Here is a 14,678-nt window from a genome sequence, read left to right as displayed (position 1 = left end):
CCTGCTTGTTCTCTGTTACTATATAAGCCCCAGTTTTCCCCATTCCCTGTGTTCTGGCTCTTACCTGTTCTTTGAAGTAAAGAGATGTTGTACCAGATCCACGCCTCCTGTTTCTTATTTGCACTGAGCTGAAACCACTGACTGCACCTCAGCTGATCCGTCGGTTAAGATCTTGAAATTTGCAGATGATACTACAGTCATTGGGCTCATCCAGGAGGAGGATGAACCTGCATATAGGAGGGAAGTAGATCATCTTGTCTCATGGTGCAGCAGGAATAACTTGGTGCTAAATACCCAAAAGACAGTGGAAATGATAATTGAATTTAGAAGGCACCCTCCCATCTTGTTGCCAATCTCCTTTCTTGGTAACATGGTTGTAGTGGTAGAGTCCTTTAAGTTATTGGGCTCTATGATCTCTCAAAAATTGAACTGGTCAGATAACATCAATCAATCTATATATATAAAAATGTAAACTGGCCATGTCCGTTAGTATCCATGTTTCACCAAAACTGCTTGACCGATTGCGCTCAAATTTTGACACAATGCCGCATACGAATATGAGAGCAAGCCCATACCATTTTCTAAGACAGATGTCACACGGCCTAGCCATTTACATACTAGGCCGAAGCCTTTACAGACTAGGCCAAATGGAGGTTCTGACTCGCCTTGGTGGGGGTTGGGGGGAGGAGGGGACGGGATAGGTCAGAACATGGGCCCAGTCACAGGGATGACCCGGGGGTGGGGGGAAGAGGGGGCATGATACATCATGGATCGACACAGGGTGGTGGCAGTCACAGGGATTAACCACGACAATGCGTGACAGGACCAGCTAGATATTCAATGCGAGCAGCAAAGAGGTGGCACAAACTGCTCCATAGCTTTTGATATTGCCTTGGCTGTCAAGCAGTTGCAACAAGTTAAATTCCCCAGCAACAGCCATTCCCACCAATCACAACCCAGAGGTCATCCAGACTGACCTGCCCCCAACAGCCCTGGGTCTTCTTGTTAACCCTTCCGCAACCCATGCTCTCCCCTATGGTGAGAACCTGCTTTGCGTGCCAAGGTACCAAGAAGACCCCCCCAATAACTCACACCAAACACCATAATTTTAGTTTAAGGTGTTTGGCATTAAATTTGGCCACAACTTTATTAAAATATAAATCAACTAGTGTCATTCAGCCCGTTTAATAAACGGGCGCTAGAACATTCAGCCTTTTTCGGCAGTGGCGGTGCGTGGGAGGGGCCGATTGGCCCCTCCCACTGCCGCCGCTTCGTCGGGGCGCTCTGCTGAGCCCAGCTGGCCAGTGGGCGCCCAGGAAAAGGCTGCGATTTGGCCTCTTTTGGCGGCGGCGCATGGGGGGGCGGCTGGCCCCTCCCACAGCCGCCACTTCGTCGGGGCGCTCCGCTGAGCCCAGCTGGCCGGCGGGCGCACAGGAGAAGGCCGCGATTCAGCCTTTTTTGGCGGCAGCAAAGGCAGCAGCCTCCTCATCGCACAGTGAGGCGCTTGTCCGGCCGGGAGCGGCGGTTGGCAGAGGGGTGGGGGGTGGGGAGAGCATATGTGTGCATGTGCGTGCAGTCTATGCATCCAATCCCTGTGTCCGTGGGGCACATGCGCAGTAGCATGGACACAGCGACACAGGGAATACTGGACGCAGAGACACAGGGACTTTATTATATAGGATTGTGAGTGGTTGTTTAGTCATTGGTTCCCCAGCCATCTGTCCCCCGCCTGGGACAGATCTGACTCCCTCTAGCCTAGTAGGGGAGCCAGTAAGTAAGCATAGAATACTGAAATTTATTGGCCAAGTATCAACCATACAGGGCCGGCTCTAGGTAGAGTCCCGGTGGTGCGGGGCAGCAGGGCAGCAGGCAGGGCGCTGCGCGGCAAAGCTGCGCGGAAGCCATGCTGCGCCCTGTAAGGGCGGGGGCGCTTGAGCGATCTCCGCCCCTCAGCGCCAGGGCGTGCAATCTGCTCGAGACTGCCCTGCAACCATACTTGGAATTTTGCTTCGACTACATTGCAATGTAAAGAAAAAAAGTACCTCATACAACCACTATTCCCCTCACAATACAACAGCACACCGAAGAGACCCCATACCACCAACTGGCCTCCCTTCCGCCCACTACAGATTCAACAATTTGATGGCACAAGGAAAAAAGCTATTCCTGTGCCTAGACGTTTTTGTATATAGAGTCCTGTACCGACGTCCGGATGGGAGTAAATCAAACAAGTGATGACCAGGATGCGAAGGGTCTACAGTACAGCAATTCTCTCTGCTCTCTTCCTGACTCAAGCGGCATAAAGCAGGGGTCAGCAAACTTTTTCAGCAGGGGGGCCGGTCCACTGTCCCTCAGACCTTGTGGGGGGGCAGACTATATTTTGAAAAAAAAATGAATTCTTATGCCCCACAAATAACCCAGAGATGCATTTTAAATAAAAGCACATTCTACTCATGTAAAAACATGCTGATTCATGGACCGTCCGTGGGCCGGATTTAGAAGGTGATTGGGCTGCATCCGGCCCCCGGGCCTTAGTTTTGGGAAACTAGCACCAAGTATGGTTGATACTTGGCCAATAAATTACAGTATTCTATTCTATTCTATTCGTGGGAGGGGAGGGGGAGTTCTGCCTGAGCATACATTTACTAATGTAAATGTAGGCTTGTCATATTTCAAAAACCAGGACGCCCCGAAAGTTGTTGAGCTTTTCTTAGACAATACATATTTTTAAAACGCAGCCATAATTATTTTATTGTCATTTCTTATGGCGACGTGCCTCCTTCCTTCACCCCCCCCCCTTTTCCATGGAAGTGCAGTCCGCAAACACGCCAATAAGCCAACATAGGCAAGCTGTTGATGATCCTGAAATCCTGCTCGATTTTGAGTCGCTGACTGTTACAAAAGAGCGCAGCGCAACGCCAGCCGAGGCAGGGGATGGGGACCTGACTACAATTCCCATCACCGCTGGTCCCTGGCGACGCAGCGCTGGGGGCTGACGGGAGCTGTAGTCCGTCCGCGGCCTCCGCCGCATTTCCCTGCGGCTACGCTTCCCGCCCTGGCAACTGAGTCCCGCCAGGTGCCGCTCTTCCGCGAGACGCTTCGCCCGGCATCGCGGCTCCTCGCCGGGGCCGCTGAGTGGCGCTTTCCCCCGCGCCCGGCCGCTCTTCTGAGGAGACGAAGGGGAGCCGCCGCCATTTCCCCCGCCCCTCTCTGAAGTGGCTGACGGTTTCTCGAGTCACAGGAGCCGCTTGGCCTCGCGAGTCCAAAGGTAAGGGGCCAGGCATGGCTTTCCTCTGCGAAACGGGCGGGTTGAAGCGCCCGAGGTTAGGGTCAGTGGCTAAGCGAGGAAAGGTGGCGAACCCCTAATTTCTGGAGCGGGGCCGCCAAAGCCGCCCCTCTTTATATAATAAGCAAATGCAGAGGAGGTAGCCTTGGGGAAGGCTCAGGAGGGAGGAACGTGGCCCACCCTCTCACGATTTCAGCCCCACAAACCCCTTTCAATGGGATTGGCGTGGGTAGGGCCGGCCCACCCCATGAGGCAAGGTGAGTCGATTGCCTCAGGCAGCAGGATGCACAGGGGTTGGCAGAAGCCTATGTGGATCTTTGTTACCCACCTTCCCACCCCGCCCCCGATGCAGATCATTGCTTGCCTGGCAGGAAGGAGGGGCATTTTGTGGTTCGCCTCATGTGCCAATATGCCACGTACTGGCCCTGTGTGCAGGTGTCCCCACCCCCCTATTTGGACAGTTCCTTCCTTGGTTACCCCACAGATCTGTGGGACTGGGGGGGGGGTGTAATTTCACTTTTGTACTCCTGCAGCCTTTAACCTGCTAGACTTGAGTGTGTGCATACAGGTGAAACTCAGAAAATTAGAATACTGTATCGTCGAAAAGTGCATTTATTTCAGTAATGCAACTTATTATTTCTTATTTTCCTTTTAATTTTTACAAATGCTTTCTTTTGGAAATTCCACAGTAATAAAACAAATAGTTACAATAATACAAAAATAAACATCACTATTTACATTTCATTAATTACATTCCATTTATAATTGACCCGCCTAACAACAAATAATTACAATTACAACAAATAAAGGCTTGGCATATCTTGCTTTGCATGTCATGCATCTATCTCATATATTGGTTTCACCTTTTAAATTGTGTTGCTGAAATAAATGCACTTTTCGACGATATTTTAATTTTCCGAGTTTCACCTGTATGTGGGGGGAGGAGGGTGTGCTATCACAAGTACACTTTCCTGGAAAAGGGTGTTATGAGAGCAGAGTACCTGCAGTAATCTCTGTTGTTGTTGTTGTTGTTGTTATTATTATTATTATTACTCCACAATCGCTTCCCTCAAGCTGAAGATGACAGGTAGCCATGCATGTCGTGTTTTCTTTGGCTTCTGCTTCTTAGGTTGCTTGCTCGGTTTTGACACGTGGAATAAAAGCTGTGCAGGATAAAAGCAAGATGTTTCCTTGTAGGAACCAAGGTGGTTGGGTGTGGCTGCTGGACAGACCTGTACACACAACAAACTCCTGATGCTGAGTTCTCCTTTGAATTCTCAACCCGAATCCTTTTCTTCCTATAATACAATAGGAATGTTGATTACCCTGAATGTAATTGCTCAGGTTTTTAAATAAGTTGTTTGAAAAGTGCAGCTTAGCTAATTTTTCTTCACCACTCAAATCTGTCAAAGCATGGTAAAAAATAACTTCCACTCCTTTGAAGAGGTGTGGGGAACCTGTGACCAACCACATTTTGTTGGCTCCAATCAGCATGGCCAGTGATCAGGAATGATAATGCTGGAGCATGGCATGCTACCACCACTCATCAGCTGATAGGTAGTAGGAGCATGCCTAGCTCCAGGAAGGAACATGTTTACAACATGTGGGGCTTTTTAGCTTAGGAGAAAAGGCAACTAAGAGGGCACACAATAGAAGTTATAGAATTATGCATGGTGCAAAAAAAGGCAGAAAAAGATTTTTCTCCTTGTCTCATAATACTAGGACCTGGGCCATCTGATGAAGCTTAATCGTAGAAGATTCAGGACAGACAGAAACATAGAATTGTAGAGTTGGAAGGGACAAAAAGGGTCATCTAGTCCAGTTCCCTGCAATGCTGGAATCTTTTGCCCAACATGAACCTGTGATTAGAGTCTCATGCTCTACTGACTGAGCTATCTGTGAACTTCTTCACACAGCTCTTAACCAGGAGTGGGGAACTCCTGACCTATGGCCCAGACTGGGCCTACAATACTGTTCCCCCCCCAAAGCACACCCATCTATGATGTCTGGTCCACTGTGGGGTGGGTAAATACGAGATTTAAAAGGAACAATCCAGTGCTTAAAATGAGCTGATAATTGTCTCTTTGCTTGGAGCAAAATGCAGTTCCGTGGTGAGAGTGCACCTTGCTCCAGCACCAGCAGCATTTTGTGAAAAGGAACTCCCTTATGTAGCTGATGCTTCCTTCCCCCCCCCCCCAGGGGTGAGAGAAAGAAGCACTTTGCCATCCCTATGCTATATGCTTCCGAAAAGTGGCTCTCAGGTCAAGTGCTTGGAAACTCTACACAAGGGATTTTGACAGATGAGCCAGACAACCCACCTGTCAATGAGGTGATGCCATATTGATGTCATGTGATTGAGAGGTGGGCTGCGATTTTGAATTGAGGCCTAAGATACTTGATTCTCGTGGCAATCAGTAACTGGGCATCCTACATCTTGACAACCATGTGAAAGAGTGAATAAAGCAGCTGAAATAATTGAGATTGCTGTTGGTACATATGATGTTAAATTTGATATATTGAGTGAAGGAGATAACTGGTTGTCTCTGGTAATGCCCACCAACTTCTTTAATATATGAGTACTGTTTAAAATCTCTCATCCGTAATATGTCCACCATGACAGAAACTTAATTTGCCGAGATATTATGCATACACAGCTGCAGAAAAGTAAAATGCATCAGTAAACAGTGGTACCTCGGTTTATGAACTTAATCCGTTCCAGAAGTCCATTCTTAAACCAAAGCTGTTACTAAACTGAGGCACGTTTTCCCTAATGAGGCTTCCTGCCGCCAGTGCCCTTCCACTGTTCGGCTTCCATTCGTAGACCGAGGTAAAGTTCGCTAACTGGAACACCTACTTCCGGTTCTGCGGAGTTCGTAAACTGAATAGTTCATTAACAGGGCTGTATTTGAAACACCATTGAAAAAGCCTGCATAGACGCAATTCCACCCCTTTTTGTGACATTTTCAGCTCAGTTCTGGGTTTGGCATGATGCACGCAGTCACACACATACAAGACACACCTAAAACAGTCACTGCCTGTAGTCTCAACTACTCACTGAACGTTAAGGATTCATTCCCCACTTTACATTCTGTTGGTATATGCCAGGCTTCCTCAACCTCGGCCCTCCAGATGTTTTGAGACTACAGTTCCCATCATCCCTGACCACTGGTCCTGCTAGCTAGGGATTGTGGGAGTTGTAGGCCAGAAACATCTGGAGGGCCAAGGTTCAGGAAGCCTGGTATATGCTGTTATCTGCCAGACATACCTTTCTGCATTCTGCATAAAACAAACAGGTTAGTCCTTAGGGAAGTGAATCTACTCACACAAATCAGACATCAGGAATGATACTTACCGTAGCTGCAAGCCCACCCCTTACAATCTGTAAAATAGAAGGTAATAATGGAGACGTTTATAGGTTTGTTTTAAGGATTACAGCTGGATCTGAGGTAGCCAGTGTGGTACCCTCCAGAAGTTGTTGCACTACAACTCTCATGATCCCTGGCTATTGACCATGATGGTAGCTGGTGTCAATGGGAGTTTGAGTCCAACATCTGGAGGTCATCATGTCTATTCTGAATGTGAAGCACTTTGAACGTTCGAAAACCCATATACTGTAAAAGTAAGTATTAAGTTTCATACCTTTAGATTTCTAAACTTAAATGTGTTATTATTTAGGAAAACACTCGAAAACCCCTTTCTTGAAGGAGGGATGACATGTAATGGACCAGATAACTGTGAAGCTCATGCCACTCCAGAGGATGATCCTGACCAAGATCTTGCTAAAGAATGCTCCAGACTACAAACATTTACCAATTTTCCAAGTCACTGTCCTGTCTCCTCCTCAACTCTAGCCCAAGCTGGTTTCTTCTACACTGGAGATGGAGACAAAGTAAAGTGTTTTAGTTGTCATGCAACCATTGAAGGATGGCAAAATGGGGACTCGGCAGTTGGAAGACATAGAACTGTTTCTCCAAACTGCAAGTTTATTAATGCCATTAAGATTCTGAAGAATGATACACATTCTGTTTTCCCAAACTGTTCACACAGAACTGAAATCAGCCTTGCAGCTGACTCTGCCCAGCCCCCTCCTGATCCATCCTCTGCTCTCTATGCAGATTATCTTTTGAGAAGTGGGCAAGTGGTAGATCTCTCTGGTTCTCTGTACCCCAGAAATCCTGCCATGTGTAGTGAAGAAGCCAGGCTGAGATCTTTTCACAACTGGCCCTCGCATACTCTTATCACTCCGAAAGAACTGGCCCATGCTGGGCTCTATTACACTGGCAATGGTGATGAAGTTGAATGTTTCTGCTGTGGAGGAAAACTGAAAAACTGGGAACCTTCTGATCGTGCTTGGTCAGAGCACAGACGCCACTTCCCTAGGTGTTTTTTTGTCCTCGGCCACGATGTGGGAAATGTTGGAAGTGTTCCAAATCAGTCTGGTGATACCAGCCTGGAAAGAAGTGACATACATAATGCTGACCTTCCCCAAAGTCCATCTATGGCAGATTATGAGAACCGAATCAAGACATTTGCAACATGGAGGTATTTGGTTAGCAAGGAGCAACTTGCCCAAGCAGGCTTTTATAGTCTAGGTAAGCTGAATACAGAGCTTCAAAGTTTGTATTGCTATCCCTCAAAGGGGAAAACTACATTATATGATTAGTAGTGCCTAACATGGTTTCAATGAGCTCTTAATAAAATTAGCAAAATGATGGAATTAAAAGCAGTGGCCTTTTTCAGTTCTCTTACTGTTTTTTAGAGCACCACATTTGACTAACTCTTGTTAACATGGTATCACTAGTGTGTAATTCTAAATTTGGTGCTTTTTAAATAATTCATACAACTGAGTCACTGTTGTTGTTTTTTGTGGTAAATCTTCAAATGGAATATTTGTTCAAGTGTATAATTATTATTATGTCCTTTGTATTGGAGAGGATATACTTTTCCTGTACTGTACTTGATTTAGTACAGATTCTTTTTCATCCAACTTACATAAAACTTACACCCCATCCCAAGAACTTGGGGTAGTTAAAAATATGTTAATGACAGAAATTTACAGTTGACCTGTTCTTAGAAACCAAAAGTCAATTTGAATGTAAAAGTCTTACGCTGCATAGGAGAGTTTAATAGGCTACCTTAAATGATGTGGTGGGACATAAATATGGACAAGCTGGTTTTCAGTGATGCACAGTTCATTTGTGCTGAACTTTGGTTCCACCCCAGAAAAATGTGAATACTGTATCTGTATGTTAATTTGTATAAATTCAGCCTTGTGTAGAGGAGAAAAGTGTTGCCTAAATAAAAATATAAATAAAATAGGGGGTTCTAAGAGAAAAGATAAGGAATGATAGATAAGTTTCCTTTTAAAATACAGTTTGTCTACCTCAACTTACCTGCTGCAATGGGTGCCTATGTGTCTTGGGCCACACATTAGTTCATCTGAGGCAGTTGGGAGGCATGATCAGCAGCACCCCATGTAAACTGAATGTGGACCCCAGACACTCCAGAGTCTGCAGCGCAAGCATGCTAGACAGATTAATGTGGAAAAGTTTCCCTGAAGGGGGAAAGGCCTGAAAACAGTTTATTTAATTAGGGCAAAACTTGCCCCCATTTTGGATCATTTTCTCCAGGACTGCTCACCTGGCACCTGGCATAATAAGCTTTCATTCCATTCAAAGAAATATTTGCAGAGGCTGATTTTATTAAGAGTTTATACATGGATATATTCTTACTTCTCCACAGGTAATGGTGATAACGTTGCATGCTTTCACTGCGGTGGTGGATTACAGGAGTGGAAGACAGATGAAGATCCTTGGGAGCAGCATGCAAAATGGTTTCCTGGGTGAGGCACTTCATTTCTCCCTATGTGTATTATCTGTTATCTGTACCAGTGTCTGTACATACATACTGTACATTGTATACTTATGTTAATAAGTACTCTTCACGTGGTTCCATTCCATTTTCAGAAGTTTCTACAAATGTAGATTACCTATTTGTAAAGTGGTCTGTGATGTTGGAATTTAAACCAGATGCTCTGTGACCTCCTTTGCAAGCTTCTTACTAATCTATTCTTTAATATTTCCCTCAACATTTTATTTTTGGGAGGGGTGTGGAGACATTCCAGACAGCAGCCTTGTAGGAAAGGGAGGCCATCTCAGAAAGAGTTGGTCTGTCTGTCAGCTCGGAGGCAAAGTTATGTGGGAGATGCAGTTGGGAGAAATTGGATCTCTGGGGCTTCTGAATCCTGGGCAAGTTTGGGTGATCGCTCTCTGCACCGTCCCTCTCCCTATGATGGAATGGAAACAGACCAACAGAGACCTCACTGCTTATGTTGGTAAATAGGATCTGTGAAGGATGCTCCCAAAGCCTCTTCTGTCTGAGGAAAGGTTGAGAAGAGAGCTTTACTGTTAGCAAACAAATTAAAAGATGGAAGGGCTGGGGCTTGTTTGTTTGTTGTTTCCAAATCAGTAACTCACTGCACCTGTCAATAATTTAAAGCAGTAATTTGGTTTTTAACTTCCAGGTAATCTGATCAGTGTACATTTTAAGGAATTATGTTCACTTCCACTTCCATAACATATTAAGAACCTTTTTTCATAGGCTACTATGTTCTTCCAGATACACTATATCTGTACTGTGTGACAGTTTTAGGTAATAACAATTTTATTTAGTTCAAATATTTTCCATCTAGGTGCAAATATCTGGTAGAAGAAAAGGGGCAAGACTTTGTGAATAACATTCATTTAACACCACAACAGGATTCTACAGTAAGTGTGTGTCTTCTCCACTCTCCTGCCCCCAGGAACCATGCTTTCTGGATACCTCCACTGAAAATCTATTTTAAGATAAATGTAATTTTGAACTATAAATTCACTGAACCAGTCAAATGAATAAAAGGGCTTTGGTTACTATCTTGCCTTCTTTCTCCAGCTGTCTATGTGTGAACAGATGGTGCTTCCATATATTGTTGTAAAGGTTAATTACTATAGTAGAGAATGCTGTGTTCAAGTTACTTTATATTACTATTATTATTATTTACTAGTTGATTTCTTTTGCCAAAAACAACTGAAAGTGATTTGCCACAAAAAAACAAATAAACAAAAATCCACATAGATAAATGAAAAGAAAAGAAAAACCCATCCCTATAAAAATGTAAAAATTAAAAATACTGTTTCATTGTGAGATTCTAGGGGTTCCAGGCACTTGCCCAGGGTTTGTGCTTCATTTGGGAATGAGGCAAAGTGGAGACTCTGGAGTCTTTAAGAACTGACAACACCTCCAACTTCCACCTCCATGTTCTCAGCTGCTGGTTCTGTTGCTGCTGCTTTTGGTGGTGGTTCCTGTCAGGCAGTGGCAGTGGAAGCATGATGATGATGATGATGGGGAAAACATGGAAAGTAAATGAGCATAAAACCCTATTTACAACTATTGGTCCAGAATACATGGTGTTCTCAGCAGAGTAATTAATTTGCTCAAATAAAAAAAAATGTGTTTGTATAAATCGCAGTACTACTTTAAAATTATTGTTTTTAGGGCTTCAATGTATTATGTGTGGGTGGGGGGGTTATTGTGTTTGTTATTGTGGTTTGTGGTTTGTGTTCTTGTGTTTTTGTATTGTATTTGTATTGTAAACCAACCTGTGATCTTTGGATGAAGGGTGGTACAGAAATTTAATAAATAATAATAATAGTAATAAACTGCTCTAGCACAAGATTTTACAGAACAACACCAGCAGTTGTTTTCTGTTTTGCTAACAGTTCATTACATCCATTCTAATGTCAGTGTTTCTGTTTAGATAGAAGAAGCAGAGAAGTTTTCACATTTTACAGGTATGAATGCAATTGTTTGTAACTGTCCTGCTCAGTTTGTAACTCAGTAAGCCTAACAACGGTCACCAGGTCTTCAGTAAACTAAACTTCCTGTATTTGTTTGTGTTCTTCCTCTCCTTGGATTTGTAAGGGAGATGGCAAAACCACAATCAACATTACCATAAAAATCTGATTTAAGCATAGAAAGATTATCCTCCTCGAAGAGAGACTTTACGTTTCTGCAATGGAGTCTTTTCTAGTCCCAAAGGAAATCTCAAATACTGTACAGTTTGCAGGCAAGGAACACTTGGGGAAGGGGGAGGGCAGGTAGAGGCAATGAATGAGTCTTGCGAAAGTTTAAGCAGAAGATAATAGAGAGGAGCCAGCTCCTGTGTGAGTTCCTGGGAATAACACATCTGGGGGGGGGAGCATAGAGCAGCCTCAGAATTTGAGTCTGAAAAGATGAATGAAATTGGGATGTGATGTTCACCCAGCAGAAGGAAAATTTAGCAGATAGCCTCACCCTGAACTTGAAAAGTCTTTCCAACAAAGGATTTGAACCTGAGTGTCCTCACATAACCAACAGCATAGTTCTTGGGCCAGCCTGACTCAACTAAGTGTCATGCCACAGGACTAGAGCTCAGCCAGTAGGGCACTCTGGGAGCTCTACATGCACTCCAGGAAACTCTATCATTCCGGTTTTAATCTTACATGTATCTGAACATTGGTAAATTTTACTGCAAACTATGTTTTCCATTAAGTATTTTAAAGTAATTCAGTATATCAGGACACCTTCTGTATTTTTATTTCAGTTAATTTCCTTGCTTTGATTATATTTTCATCTCCTGGTTTTGCAGATGAGGAACTTTTACAGAACCAGCTGGTACAGAATGCAATGCACATGGGTTTCAGCCTGGATGAAATTAGGAGCACTGTGGAAAGGAAATGCCATCTGTCCACAGAGGGCTACAGATCTATTGAGACATTGGTCACTGACTTAATCAGTGCCCAAAGAGAGAATAACCCTGGTGCATCCTGGGAAAGCACCTTGCAAAAAGGTGAGCACAGTATATCTCCAAAGCATATATGGGAGCTGAGAACAAGGAAAGTTGCTCTGGGTGGGATCTATTTTTGCTTGAGAGCAGAGCGTTTGCTCATGGATATATGCAGTGGGGTTTTGGTGACCAGAATTTTGGGCAGCAGCACCCTTCCAACATTTTATTACACATTACTCCATTGACTGACTGCTTTGACAGCCGTTTCCTATCTCTTTCTTGGGATGCTCTTGGCGTTCACTGATTTATCATTTTTAAAATACTTGTCCTGCTATACCATTTAACATTCCTTCTGATGTTGGTCTAGGAAGTTTAGAAGTTTGTTGGGGGTTTAATTTTAGATGCATTAATTTTGCTGCTATTACGCTTTTGCATTTTTTATTGTTAGACCTTCTGTATTACTTGAGGATTGCTTGATTTTATTGTATTTTTATTGAAATGATTTCATCAGTTCATTGTTTTTGATATATGTATAATATGTAACTGTTAGAGAATTATACATTTCTATTTTTTATTTTTTGCTGTTGTAAGCCACCTTAGTAGCCACCTTAGTATGGTTTAACTATGGAAAAATGACATACAAATTGGTGATCAGTTGAATAATTTCCCTAACTTTTTGGTAATCTTTGGATGATTTTCCTTTGTTTCTACAAACATGATGGTAAGCAAATATTTTTAACCCCTTTTGCTTTATAGTTTAAAACAAAATTTATTTATTTATTTAAAAAACATAAATTGGCAGGCGTACAAAACATTTTGTATGGCAAATTACTTTGCATAAATAGTCTCCAAAGAGTTAGGCTGGTAGTTTTATCCTCACAATGTGGGGGTAAATTAGTTGTTGCTTTGTTTATTCAATGTACCTTTCACCCAGTCTTCCAGAGAATTTTCGAGGTGGCTTCTAAACATAGAATCAAACAATAGCAAAGGCTGCAATCCTAATCCCATTTACCTGGGAGTAAGCCCCAGGTGGCGCTGTGGTTAAACCACTGAGCCTAGGGCTTGCTGATCAGAAGGTTGGCGGTTCGAATCCCTGTGACGGGGTGAGCTCCCGTTGCTTGGTCCCAGCTCCTGCCAACCTAGCAGTTCGAAAGCACGTCAAAATGCAAGTAGATAAATAGGAACCGCTACAGCGGGAAGGTAAACGGTGTTTCCATGTGCTGCTCTGGTTTGCCAGAAGCGGCTTTGTCATGCTGGCCACATGACCTGGAAGCTATACGCCGGCTCCCTCGGCCAATAATGAGAGATGAGCGCGCAACCCCAGAGTCGGTCACGACTGGACCTAATGGTCAGGGGTCCCTTTACCTTTACCTTACACAGATATTTAACTATTCAATGGAGCTGTGTTGGGTTCCTTCATGCTTTAAACATTCTGTTATCATTCCGGTACCTAATAAATCTGTTATTAGTGGGATGATGATTACAGACCGGTTCTTACCTTCCAAGTCCTGGCCTGCAGAATCCGGGACCGGCAGCCGTGTGACACCGGAAGTTGCGTCGACGTAACTTCCGGTGTTGCTTTGCCCTTCTATGGGCACCAAAAATGGTCGGCGTCGGCTTCGAAAGTCGCTTGTACGCATGTCAGGAAGTGCGTCAAAGCAACTTCCAGTGTCGCTCCGCCCAGTTGTCAGCTGTCTTTTTTTTAATCAATGATTGTCATATTTGTTTAAGGAGGGAAGACATTTCAAGAAATTTTTGTATCTTTCTGTTTCCTTCTTAGAACTCAGTGCTGAAGAGAAATTAAGAAGTTTGCAGGAAGAAAAGCTTTGCAAAATCTGTATGGATAAAACTATCTCAGTGGTCCTCATTCCTTGTGGACATCTTGTTGCTTGTAAGGACTGTGCTGAAGCAGTTGATAAATGCCCTTTGTGTTGCACAGTTATTACAAAAAGGCAGAAGGTATATATGTATTAATAAAAGCATCATACTATGCAACTGGAAAACTCTTACCATTACAAAAATAGATTGACTGTATATGCAATGTTAATCATGGGCGTACCCAGGATCAAAACTAGGGGGGGGGCAAGGGGAGGGGCCAAGGCACGGAAGGGGAGGGGCCACAAAGTGGGCGGGAACGGCGAACTCGCGCTCCGCCGGGCTGTGCCCCTCCCTAGCAGCAGGGCTGGTGGGCGGAGGCGGAGCCCAGCCCAGCGGAGCGCGCGTTCGGCATTCCCGCCCACCGCGCCGCGCTCCCTGGTTCCCCGCCGCGCTTAGCCTTGCCTGAGGGCGCGCCGGGGAGCTGGAGGGAGGGTGCGGCGCGGTGCGGCGGGAATGGCGAACTCGCGCTCCGCCGGGCTGTGCTCCGCCTCTGCCCACCAGCCCTGCTTCTAGAGTAGGGCAGCTGCCCTAACTTGCCGCATGGTGGGTACGCCCTTGATGTTAATATGTAAATGGTTTTAAAGAAAATTAAGTTTGAATTGAATGCACTTATTTACTCTCTGAATTATGTAGCTGCTAAATTGTGTGTACTTTTACTCACTTTAGTCCTGATGGCCTGACCCCGAGAGCCACAATGTATGTAGAGGCATC

General features: G+C 44.5%; 1 protein-coding gene across 1 annotated transcript; it reads left to right on the top strand.

Moving 5' to 3' along the window:
* The first annotated feature begins 3,106 nt into the window (after window positions 1-3,106).
* On the top strand, window positions 3,107-14,131 carry XIAP (X-linked inhibitor of apoptosis). The gene is made up of 7 exons (XM_035113529.2): window positions 3,107-3,268; window positions 6,962-7,878; window positions 9,029-9,128; window positions 9,978-10,053; window positions 11,082-11,115; window positions 11,952-12,152; window positions 13,870-14,131. Exons 2-7 carry the CDS (start codon window positions 6,996-6,998, stop codon window positions 14,061-14,063), a joined length of 1,488 nt encoding a protein of 495 aa, XP_034969420.2. The 5' UTR covers window positions 3,107-3,268; window positions 6,962-6,995; the 3' UTR covers window positions 14,064-14,131.
* Window positions 14,132-14,678: the final 547 nt, after the last annotated feature.

The sequence above is a fragment of the Zootoca vivipara genome, chromosome Z (assembly GCF_963506605.1).
Source record: "Zootoca vivipara chromosome Z, rZooViv1.1, whole genome shotgun sequence".
NCBI classification, from domain to species: Eukaryota; Metazoa; Chordata; class Lepidosauria; order Squamata; family Lacertidae; genus Zootoca; species Zootoca vivipara.
Note: the sequence above shows the minus strand (reverse complement) of the source record. Positions and strands in the feature narration are given on the sequence as shown.

Excerpts from the sequence above, each read along its gene's own strand:
- XIAP (XM_035113529.2), top strand. The coding sequence starts at position 6,996 with ATGACATGTAATGGACCAGATAACTGTGAAGCTCATGCCACTCCAGAG. Across the intron at positions 7,879-9,028 it reads AGCAGGCTTTTATAGTCTAG|GTAATGGTGATAACGTTGCA; the intron begins GTAAGCTGAATA and ends ACTTCTCCACAG. Across the intron at positions 12,153-13,869 it reads GGAAAGCACCTTGCAAAAAG|AACTCAGTGCTGAAGAGAAA; the intron begins GTGAGCACAGTA and ends TTTCCTTCTTAG.